The 12,048-nt window shown below is 39.1% G+C and overlaps 1 protein-coding gene across 2 annotated transcripts in view; it reads right to left on the bottom strand.

The window, feature by feature from the left end:
• Positions 1–390: 390 nt before the first annotated feature.
• The window catches only part of EPDR1 (ependymin related 1), a 44,034-nt gene continuing 32,376 nt past the window's right edge, over positions 391–12,048 (bottom strand). For both annotated transcript variants that reach the window (XM_019710248.3, XM_019710249.3), the window contains exons 2-3: positions 3,173–3,381; positions 391–2,042 (exon numbers count right to left, since the gene is read on the bottom strand). In XM_019710248.3, coding sequence (XP_019565807.2) covers positions 1,846–2,042; positions 3,173–3,381 — 406 coding nt within the window. In that variant the 3' untranslated portion in view covers positions 391–1,845. The remainder of the gene's footprint in view (positions 2,043–3,172; positions 3,382–12,048) is intronic.

The following is a 12,048-nucleotide window of genomic DNA, read 5'->3' as shown; positions in this document are numbered from 1 at the left end:
AATGAGCAGAGGAGGGTATCTAGAAGAAAAGACCAGGGCAAGGACAGAGAGTATGAAGATCTTGTGCAGGCCCGCAGTGTAAAGAGCCTGCACCTGGATGGTGGCTGAGGGGGTGGACAAGGGGCAGCAGCTTTAAGAACTCTTCTGATAGGATGCTGGACACTGACGGCCTGTGAGCACTGGAGGAGAAAAGTAGGTCAAGAATGACCTAAAGGCTTCTGACTGAGGCAAATGGACTTGAAGTGGAAGAGCAAGATTTTGAGAGAGGAAAATAAATGTGGTTTAGATCACATGCAGCACTTTATTCATTAGAGAGGAGTTTTAACTCCCTCATAACCAAGATAATTCATATTTATTACAAAAGCAAAGATATCAAAGAATACTTCAAAATGCAATTAAATTTGTTTATTGAAATAATGTAAACTGTGAGTAATACAGATCGTTTTCAGCATAATATAGGTGTCACACATTTTGCCTTCTAATGGGTGATAAATAGATGTGCAGAAGAAACACAGTTGTAGAATAATTTAGAATAATAAATTTTATGACTAGGAGTCTCTCTAGGGATCAGCAAATTCAACCCCATTAACAGATGAGGAATCTAAGGACCAGAGAGGCTGGCATTCTCCGTTCTACAAACCTGTAGGGCACTGACCATGTGCCAGGCACTTACTTGGTGCTGGGCATATAAAAGTAAAGGAACCTATACTCAAGGAGCTCATAGACAGGCTAGCGTATGATAGTGTCCTGTATGCAGGAAATGAACTCACAGCATAAATACGTGCTGTGAGAACAGCAGGCTTAAGCTGCAAGGTGCACTCAGTCTAGGCTTGGGAGCAGCTCTCTGAAGGTCAAGTGTGAGCTGACCTGGGAAGGATGAGCAGAAGTCACCTAGACAAGGAGGCTGTGAAGCAATGTCCCAGGAAGGCTAAGGTGAGGGAAAGCATAGTGCATTTAGCTAATCGAAGGAGTTCGAGTACAGGAGATGCTAGTCCTGGGCTTTGGAGGCCGTAGTCTTCTGACTCCCAGGTCGATGCTGTTTTTGGAAATACCACCTGTCTCTGTAGGTCTCCTGACAAGTCTGTGATGATTCAGCACAAGCATCAATACTCTTGCATAGAAAAAAGGAAGCATACGTGGCTCATGCTTACCCAGGGATAGGCATTAAGATTTCCAAACTCTTTTGTTTAAAATGTCTCTTGAGAGGAATAACTACTTTGATTTATAGCCTTTCATTTCCTCCCAAATTGTTTACATCAATTGGCTCATGCCATGAAGCTGTTAAGTCTGGAAGGGACTTTAAGGGATCACTTTTTCAGTCAGTAGCCAAGGGAGCATGGTGGGGGTGGGGCAGACAGAGCAGTCACTACCCTGGTGCAGGCAATCCAGGGCTCATTATCTGTAGAGAACTTCAAAATGCATAATAAAACTGACCAAAATTGTTCTGCTTTTTACTATCACCAGGTGCAATCTGGCAATTTTCGGTAATGTCAGTAACGAAACATTCCTCCCTGCTGAGGCAGACTGCTCCGGCTGACTCCCAGCCCCGTGTAAGCCACAGAACTTCATACAGACCTGCACTTGCAGATAGCACAGCCCCAGAGAGGTTACACAAAGCCCCCATGTTCATCTCTTCAGTTCCTATCACCAGTCTCCATCCTATTCCCTCTTTTAAACACAGCGTGAGTAGTCAACATCATATGTACCAAAATCCCACATCAATGTTTATCTTCCTAAAAGATGGTAAGTCTCCAAAGAAGATTCTCATCTCTCAAGCCTCAGATCCGTTCTGAGCGGCGGCCGTGGCGTCTGATGTCGTGTGCTGACACTTCCGTGTTGGCAGGCTTACCAGGAGCAGTCCTCACTCATCCTCTCCTGCTGGGCCGTTTGGCACGTGCTCGGGGGAATAAACACCGTGGGGTCTTTGATACCCAGCTGGATGTCGAAAAACCGCGTGGACAATATCACACTATAATTTTTGGTGAAGGTTTCCTGGACGGGATAACAATCCTTGACTGTATAAATGCCAATCCAGGTTTCATCTATAAGAGGAAAGGGAGTTGACTTTTTAATATAGAAAACAGGCAAAACACCTATATTTTTTTTATTGTGGTAAAATATGTATAGCTTACCATTTTAACAATGTTTAAGCACATTCCTGTAGCATTAAGTACATTCACATTGTCGTGTGACCATCACCACCACCCTCTCCAGAACTTTCTCACCTTCCCCAATTGAAACTCTGTACCTGTTAAGCCCGCCCCCCATCCCCACCCCAGCCCCCAACCCCTGGCAATTACTACTACTTTCTGTCTCTATGAACTCGACTACTCCATTACCTCATATCAGTGGAATTATATAATATCTGTCCTTTAGTGACTGGCTTATTTTACTAGCGTAATGTCCTCTAGGTTAACCCACACTGCCAGAATGTCCTTCCGTTTTAACCTGAATATTATTCCATTGTTTTAATACACCACATTTTGTCTATCCATTCCTCTGCTGATGGGCACTTGGGGTGTTTCCTCCTTCCAATGATTATGAATAATTCTGTTATGACGTTCGAACATCTGAATCCTTGCTTTCAATTTTGGGGGGTATATGCGCAGAAGAGGAATTGTTGGGTCATATGGTAATTCTATGCTTAATTTTTTGGTGAACTGCCATACTGTTTCTTGCAGCATAAAGGCCTGTGTTTTTGACACAGTTTGGGGTAGGTGTGTTGGCAGCAGACCAGAGCAGAGCAGAGCTTCACATCTAGTATGTATAAAAGCAGACATTCAAAATAATGGGAGTAAATCTGGTCACTGTGACTTTAGGAAGTGATGCAGGGGGAGGAAAAGGAGGCACCCTTCCATGTCCACTGGTCTTAGGGGAGGAGGGGGATCATTAAATGTCAGAGTCAAGGCTAAGTCCATAAGAACTAATGTGGCAGAAAGATACAGGTGGTGTTAGAAGGCTGAGGTGTTTCAAATATGATGCTTAGCTCCTGGTGCTACACAGCTAGCAGAGTACATGTGAGGTCTTCAATGGGTGTGTGTGTGGGGGGAGGTTAAACAATTCAATTAAGCTTATAAACTTCCTTAACAACTACCCTCCTTATGGACTTAAACATTTTTTCCCCATCATGCTTCCTGAGTTGCAACCCTCCCATACTTTTTTGAACCCTTACACGATCTAGCTGACTTTCTGTCAGACCACTCCTGGACCATGATCTGCTCCTGAGGCCCCCCTATGGAGTACTGGTCCTCAAAGGTGGAGTTCTGAGGGATGTCAAGAGGGTCCCAAGGGTCCATCAGAGTGATCTTGGAGCACTGCTTGGTGGCTTGTTCAATCTGAAACATCACTCCATCTTTATAGAGCAAAATATATTCAAATAATCTGAAAGACAGATTAAAAGAGAATAGCTAAGGACTTTAAGTTACATTCATCATGCCTTTTATTAGCACAAAGGCCAAAAGCCTTTGATACAAATTACTCTTAAAATGGAAAATTAATAGTTTTGTTTGCAGGCAATCATTTGCTTATTTATAAACACTCAATTATATGAACCACCTGAATATGAAATAATTAAAGTTCAGAGCTCAAAACTGAATATTCACTGGACAATTACTTATCAAGTACCAAATGCCAGACATTGTGCTTGGGATACAAACAGGAAGACACGGCCCTGAGTTAACAGATGGCTTGTAACCTATCTTTCAGAAATAGGGACAAAGGAGGATTTGACCCTTGGCTTGGCTGAGTTCTCCTTGCAGCAGTAAGTCAAGGAATTACCGGGGTACGAATACTGAATGCAGGACAAGGAGTTACGGGGTACGCATCCGGAGAGCGGGACGAGGAATTATGGGGGTACATATACTGTATGTAGGACAAGAACTTGCTGAGGATAGACCAGGCACCTGTGCCCCAATGTCTCAACCATCAGTCATGAGTAAACGGCTTTGGTGAGGAGGCATATCTGCCCTGAGAATGGATGACCCTCACATACAGGGAGGAAGCTGAGACGAAGAAGGACAAAAGCAGAGGGGACCCCAGAGTGAACGGCTCCCCGTGCAGTCTGTCTACATGTTCTCTGCCTCTTGTCTCATGCCTACATGCACACCCTATTCCCAGGCTGTGCCTGGGGTCCTCAGACTGCCCATGATTACGTTGCAAGCTGTGCTGTTAACAGTACTGTGTCACTCTTAAAGCTAAGCCATCTTGGGGTTGGGTGAAGCCGCTGTGTTTCTATGCATTTGACTGTCACTCCAAAACTCAGGCCATGCTGCTGGTTGAGCAGAGTGAGGTTGCAGCCCGGGCCTCAAAAAGTAAAACACACAGCACCTGAGGGTGGAAGAGCCTAGAGAAGTGGCTTTTCCTGAGCAAATAAAGATAGCCAACATAAATTATCTGTGATACTCCACTCCAGAGCCCCCATGGAGGATGACTGTTTCTCCATTCCAAGTCTGAGTTTAACGATTATTTTCTTCAGGTAAAAGTATTATAAATTATCATTGTCTATATGGTCAAAATAGTATTACTGTTAGGATTAAGCTTCCGTTTTTATAAGCTGGTATAGAAATATATACATGATCTCATTATACTCGTATATATATTTAGATATATTGATGCTGTTTATTCCAGAAAATATTGGAAATGGCTTACAAGGCCAAAACCAAGCACAGACCTTTAGACGTGAGAGAGTATGTAGACAGAACAGGTAGTGTTCCTGTTATGCCATATTGCTCAAAAATGGAGTCAGCTATATGCGAGTATACATGCGAAGTTCACATCAAACTATAAGTCCTTTGGAGGAGTTTGGGGTTAGACTGTCACTGTTTTCTCAGTATGTCCCTGGTACATCAGAGTCTAAATATTCACGGAAGGGCTATAGAAACAGCATCATCTTTAAAGCATAGTCCATTCGTAAACACAGGAATCTCTGTGCATACACAAATACGTACTGTTACAGCCTGCACCTGGATGGTGGCTGAGGGGGTTGACAAGGGGCAGCAGCTTTAAGAACTCTTCTGATAAAATACTGGACACTGACTGCCTCTGAGCACTGGAGGAGCACTGGTCCCTTTAGTGACAGAAGGCCCCCCAAAAAAACACCTGTACTCTGCCCTCAGGGCTGGTCTACATTATTCTTCTCCTCACCATCAGCATTATCCTCTTGTGCTTTCCCAAGTTTAAGATGGTTAGCCTAGAGAATCATTCCTAGCTTTTGCTGAAACTCCAGTTGTGTGCTTCTCAAACTGCCATGAGTGTCCCCTGGAAAATATGCAGCCATGTTCAGGAGAGGGAGGTTCCTTCTTGAAAATAGCCCTCAGCCCTGTGAATCACAAGATCACAGAAGTGAGAGCCTGGCAGCCATGTTTGTGTACATGACTTGGTCATGCTCCACAGAGCTTGCTGGACCAGAGATGGACATCTGACCCAGGGTAGAACAATCAGCTTCTCTCCCTCAGGTATTTGGAATTATGACAGAAGTTCTGCCAGTCCATCACTTCATGTGGCTGGATGTGTCATACATAAACACAGAAGCTGTAGGATGCTATTTTCCAACATGTGAATTGAGTAAGAGCAAAGAATGAAGCAGAGAAAAGCACAAGCAAGCTAGGATTCCAACAGCTGTTGAGTTCCTGGATGCATTTCTTTTCTGAGGTCAAGTGCCTGAGATCCCCTTGCAAAGTTATGATATGTTTCCTTTGTTCTAATAAACTTTCCTTTTCTGCTTGGAACTTTTTGTGTGACTCATAACCAGGACTCGTTTCTAATAGAGTTGAAGACTCCACTCACTGTTCCATCTAGAGCCTGGGTAATAGCTGCTAGTGCAGCTGTTCTGGGAGATGCACAACATAACCCCCTGCGGAACCAAGGGCCACCAGCGCCCGGTAAGTCACCTGCCAGGGAAGGGCAGGGGACAGCAAGAGAGGAGTTCGGCCACCTTCACTGTTTTCCTGAGGCCAGTTCTGCCCATACAAAGAAGTGCAATTTAATTTTAAAATAAGAATTCTAGACTTGAAACAACCATTACAAAATGCTAACGTTTGTTAATTCTGGGTGGTCTGAGCACAGGTGTTTGCTATGGTGTTCTTTTCTGTTTTCAAAATATTTTTTTAAATGACGGCATAGTCTGATATGGAGCTCTGTTGACAGTACCTTAAGTAAAACAGAAAACATTAATTTAATGAGAAACAAAATAGAACTGTAATAATTTGTTTTTCAAAATACCCTGTGGATACCAATGTGAATACTGCTCTGTACAAAGTTTTGGAAAAGAAGTTTTTCATGATGCTGTAGTGGTGTGTATGTTTATGTGAAGTTATCATGTAAGGCTCTCCATTGAAAATAGGATACAGAGCCTGTAGCCCGACAGAGCCAGAAGGTCAGAATGCAGAGGTCAGCCAGGGTTGAAATGAGTCATCGGCCTGGGACACTGTGCGGGTAATAACTGTAAACCCAAAGTACTGAGGGGTTTCAACAGCAACTGGATCCTGGGAGGTGAGATCAAAGCCTGGCTCTGAAGTGAAGGGAAGTTGTCACAAACCATACCCCTGGGGTGCAGTCAAGCACGGTGAGGTGCTGGAATGGATGTGGAGGACAAGCCAGGCAGGCCAGCCTGAGTCAACAACAGCCTGTAAACTCCTCCTTGCTGGCCAGACACCAAGCAAAGCTCAGTTACGGGGAGGGCCCCACCTCCAGGCCTCAGGTGTGATCAAGGGTCAGCAGGCCGGGCTGTCCCCGGCAATCTCAGTGCAAAGGAGGTGCCCAGAGCCCCATTTTGCTTCTCACCTCTGGGACAATGAATTCCTATTGCTTTTGACAAAATTCTCAGACTGCATTGACAATTTATATTATTTCCTGAAAATCTGTTTTCCTAAAGATTAAGCTCTACCATCCCCGTGTTTTCCAAAACATTGAAAACTTGCAGAAGTTCTGTTTATTTTGAAAATAGGTTTCTGGATTTTATAAAACTGATTCACGTTTAGTGTAAAAAATGCAAACAATAAGGAAAAGGAAATAAAAATTGCCCAGAAACTCTAACTTACAGAAATAACTCTGTGCATATGTCTAAATATACGTTGATTTATTTAATATAAATTTTTAGTTTTAATTGTTGTAAAATACATAGAACATAAAATTTCCCATCGTAACCATTTTTAAGTGTACAGTTCAATAGTGCTAAGTTGTGCAAATGATCTCCATAACTCTTTACCTTGCAAAACTGAAACTCTATACCCATTAAACAACTCCCCATTTCCGCTCCCCCAAACTCCTAGCAACCACCATTCTACTTTCTTTGTCTATGAATTTGACTACTCCAGGTACCTCATATAAGAGGAATCATACAGTAGTTGTCCTTTGTGACTGGCTTATTTCATTTAGCATAATATCCTCAAGGTTCATCCATGTTGTAGCATGTGTCAGAATTTCATTCCTTTTTAAGGCTCAGTAATATTCTATTGAATGTATATATTACATTTTTTATCCATTCATCCATAGATGGACACTGAGTTGTTTCCAACTTTTGGCCATTGTGTATAATGCTGCTATGAATATGAGTATGCAAATATCATATTGATTTTTCATGTGTACTACACACATTTTACAAAAATGAGTGAATATTATTTATTTGTTTTCTAACCTGCATTTTAAATTCAACAATTTGTCCTTGATATCCTTCCAAGTCACACGCAGCTCTATGGAATCATTTTTTTCCCTAATTTATTATGAACTATTCTAAATATGCAGAAGAGCTAAAGGCTTAGTAAATAATTACCTTTATATATACCACCTATATTCAAAAATTGTTGCATTTTGTCATATTTGTTATGCCTATTTTCTAAATATTTCTTAGAAACAAGGACTTTCTGCCTTGTGGCCATGATACCATTATCACACTTAAGAAATTAAAATATCAAATATATGGTGATGGAAGGAGAACTGACTCTGGGTGTTGAGCTCACAATATAGATGATGTATTACAGAATTGTACACCTGAAACTTATGTAACTTTACTAACCATTGTCACCCCCAATAAATTTTAATTAAAAAAAATAAAATTTATTCCCAAATACCAGCTAATATTTGGTTCATATTAAATTGTCCCCAAAATATATCTTAAAGCTGATTTCTTACATCAAAATCCAATCAACATTCAAGCATTATATTTGGTTGTTATGTCTTTCCTCTTTTAAAAAATCTGGAACACTACTACTATCTATTTTTATTTTTAACATGGCACTGACTTTTTGAAGATTCAATGTTTGCAGATATTCCACAGTCTACATTTCTTTGGTAGTTTCCTCATGATGTCACTTAACTTGTTCCTCTAGCTTCTGTTACTCCTACAAATTAGACATGAGATCGAAGGGCTTGTTTAGAGGTGTGTTAAAGATTTTTGGAAGAAATATGTCATTGGTAAGGCTGTGTACTTCGTGTTGCATCACATCAGAAGACAGACAATAGTTTAGTGGTTACTAGAAGGTAAGTGGGAGGGGGAGTGGTAAGATGGGGGTAAATGGGGTCAAATATATGTGATGGAAGGATAACTGACTCTGGGTGGTGAACACACCATGTGATATATAGATGATGTATTACATAATTGTACACTTGAAATCTATGTAATTTTACTAACCATTGTCACCCAATAAATTTTAATAAAAAAAAGAAGACAGGTATGTCCCACCCCACTATTAATGCTATTAACTTTGATCGTCAAGTTATGTGGTTACTCCAGATGTGTCTCTCATAAAGGTGTTTCATTTGGCAATTCCCCAGTAAGCTGTGGGTGATACTTTGCGATGCTGGGGATATTCTGTTACCTTATCATTGTCACCTAATGGTTTCAGATAAAAGCATTTTCTGAATCAATTATTTCACTGGAGATTGGCATAACAGTACCAATGTTATAGCAAATGACATCTAGCTATCTATGTATCTATATGTATGCATGTATGCATGTGTGTATGTATGTATGTATGTATGTATGTATGTATGTATGTATCTATCTATCTATCTATCTATCTATCTATCTGGGTACAACTCTGTACTCTTGTGTTTTTATTTATTCAATGTAAGACAAACAATTAAAGTAATTATTCCTTATGATGCTCAAATAGTTGTAAGTTCAGTCACTGGAAGTTCCTTCCAACTGGTGTTTGTGGCTTCTGACATAATCCCATTAGTCTTTGAGTGCTTCCTGGCTTTCTGTGATACAAGAAGTCTCAGGCTCACCTTAGAATCTGCCTGCACCAAATCTGCTATCAGCCATTTCTCTAGGAACCTTGGAGCTTAGTGGTAAACAACTTAGAAACTGATGTCAGGGCTGGGAGTTTGCTTATAGTCATTGGGATGTCATTGTTTTGAGGACCTAGCTATGGTCAGTTTCCTAGATTAAAATAAAATCATCAATTTATATTGCTATTTCCAATTTAAACTTAACATTATAGATTTTCCCCTACTGTTTTTGTTTTTATATTTGTATCTTTCTTCTCCTAAAATAAAAATCATGCTTCCTAAAAACTTTGACAAATTTACTTATTTGCCTTATGCTACAATAGTAATGAAATAATAATTTCAAAACTATTGTAAAAAATAGAACTGCTGAGTAAAGTTTAAGATTTCACTGCAGCACTTTCTGTCCTTAGAATATAACTCACTAAGATGTAGAGTCAGTACTATGTTAAAAATTTACTTGGAATAGGCTATTCTTTGTGTGGTCATGTTTAATATATTGTTAGGTTCATTTTTTTGTGTTTTCTTAATTCAGGGATTTGACACGTTTCCTTTTTGATTTGTGTATTATTTAAATATGTAAAGCTATTAATGTTTCAAACTCAAAAAATATAAAAAGGCATATTCAGGGAAGTCTCGCTCCTATTCCAATCCCCTCCCCAATCCCTCATTCTCCCTCTGAATAACACTCTTCACTGGCTTCCATGTTATTTTCTTGCATGTCTTTTGACACAAAAGAAACAAATACACGTACACATTCTTATTTCCCTCTCTTCTTTACTGAAAAGGTAGAATGCTATATACACTTCTCTACACCTTGCTACTTCCCCATTAGAGGCTGTCCTTATCGTTCTTTATGTCAGTATAATAGTTTATTGTGTGTAAGTACCATTGCTTATTTAGTCAGTCTCCTACTAGTGAACATTGGTTTGTTTCTCTTCCCATGAGATTGCCCAAAAAGCCACAGTAAATATAACCTTGTGCTGTTTTGGAGGTGTGAATTACGAGATGTGACACAACTAGGTCAGAAGGTATTTTGTTAAATATTATCAGATTTCTCTCCCTAGGGTTGCACATTTTGCACTCCCATTAGTAATATATAAGAGTGCCTGTCTTCTTTTTTTTTTTTTTTTAATTAAAGTTTATTGGGTTGTTCATTGTGGTTTTATTTACGGTGGCCAAGACATGGAAACAACCAAAGTGTCCTTCGATAGATGATTGATTGGATAAAGAAGTTGTGGCATATATATATACAATGGAATACTATTTTACCATAAGAAAAGATGAAACAGTGCTATTTGCGACAACATAAATGTATCTTGAGATGACTATGCTAAGCGACAGTACTTGTCTTCTTTACTCTTTCCAACAGAGTATGTTGTCAGATTTGGATTTGTGCCAATCTGATAAGTACAAAATGTTATGTCAGGTATTTTTTTTAAGAACCTTTTTTTTTGTTGTTGTTGTTGGTAAGTGTAACCTACAAACAATAGACTGCAAAAATCTAAAGTGTAGAGCTTGAGCAATTTTAGAGTGAACACCTGGGAGGCACTCCAGAAGCCTCCCCCTCTTGCAGCAGTGTGGTTCTAACGTGCCTTCACCTATTAGAGTCTGTTGAGCATCTTTTCATATGTTTAAAAATCATTTGACTTTCTTTTGCTGTGAAATAACTTTACATTTCTGCACACATGACTTTTTTTTCTTCTCAGCTTTCTACAGCTCATTAAATAGTCTTTTGTGTCTGATATAAGTTGTAGATACTTTTTCTCTGTCATTTGTTGACTTTCTTTACAATTTTTTTCTACAATGCAGAGTATTTTGCATTTTTTTCAAATTGCTTTATCGATTTTGTGATATTTAGAAAAAACTTCCCATATTCCCAGGTTACAAATTAATTCACGCATGTTTTATATTATCCCCATATGGCTTTATTTTGTTAACATTTAGATCTTTAACCATTTGGAGTTTATTCTTGTGTATGGTGCATGGTGTGAGATATGGATGCAATTTTATCTTTTATCAATTATTCTAACACCATTGATTAAAAAGTCTACCTTTTTTCCCAGTGATTTATGATGACACATTATCCTACACCAATTCAAGATGTATGTGGGTCTACTTCAGGATTCCACTTTACTCCATTGGGTAGTCTATCTAGCCATGCACATGAGTCTCGCTGCTTTAATTACAGAGACTTAATAGTATTTTTCATAATCTGGTAGAATGAACTACTCCTTCCATTCTAGGTTTTCCTAGATATTTGGGCATTTTGATTTTTCCATACAAAGTTTAGAACCGACTTATTTAGCTCCAAAAAAAACCCAAACATTTTTGCAGTTGAAGGAAATTGAGTTAAATTTATATATTAATGTAGGAAGATTGGATATCTTTATGATTTTGAGTCACCCAATCACTACCAAAAAAAAAAAAAAAAAAACTCTTTCCATTTTTAAAAATCTCATCTTGTGTCTTTTTGTATATTTCAGGAGTGTTTAAAAATTTTCCTATATTTTGCACATTTCCTTTAAATTTATTCCTAAGTAGTTTATCTTCTGTTGTTGCTGTTGTTGTTTTTTAAAATAAAACCTTCTCTTCCATTGCAATTTCTAACAGATTATTGTTTGTATCTATTAAGGCTATTGACTTTTCATGTTAATTTTATATACAGCTACCTTACTAAATTATCTTGTTTGAATCATTTTTATTTTTTAGATATTTTGTATTTTCCAAGTACACTGCATCCATATCATTGACAGAGACAGTGTTTATTTCTTCTTTTCTAATTCTTGTACCCCTAATTATTTTATCTGTCTGATTATTTTG

This window comes from Rhinolophus sinicus, chromosome 4, assembly GCF_057876585.1.
Source record: "Rhinolophus sinicus isolate RSI-liver-muscle chromosome 4, RSI-T2T, whole genome shotgun sequence".
Lineage (NCBI taxonomy): Eukaryota > Metazoa > Chordata > Mammalia > Chiroptera > Rhinolophidae > Rhinolophus > Rhinolophus sinicus.
This window is presented reverse-complemented; position numbering and strand designations above follow the sequence as displayed.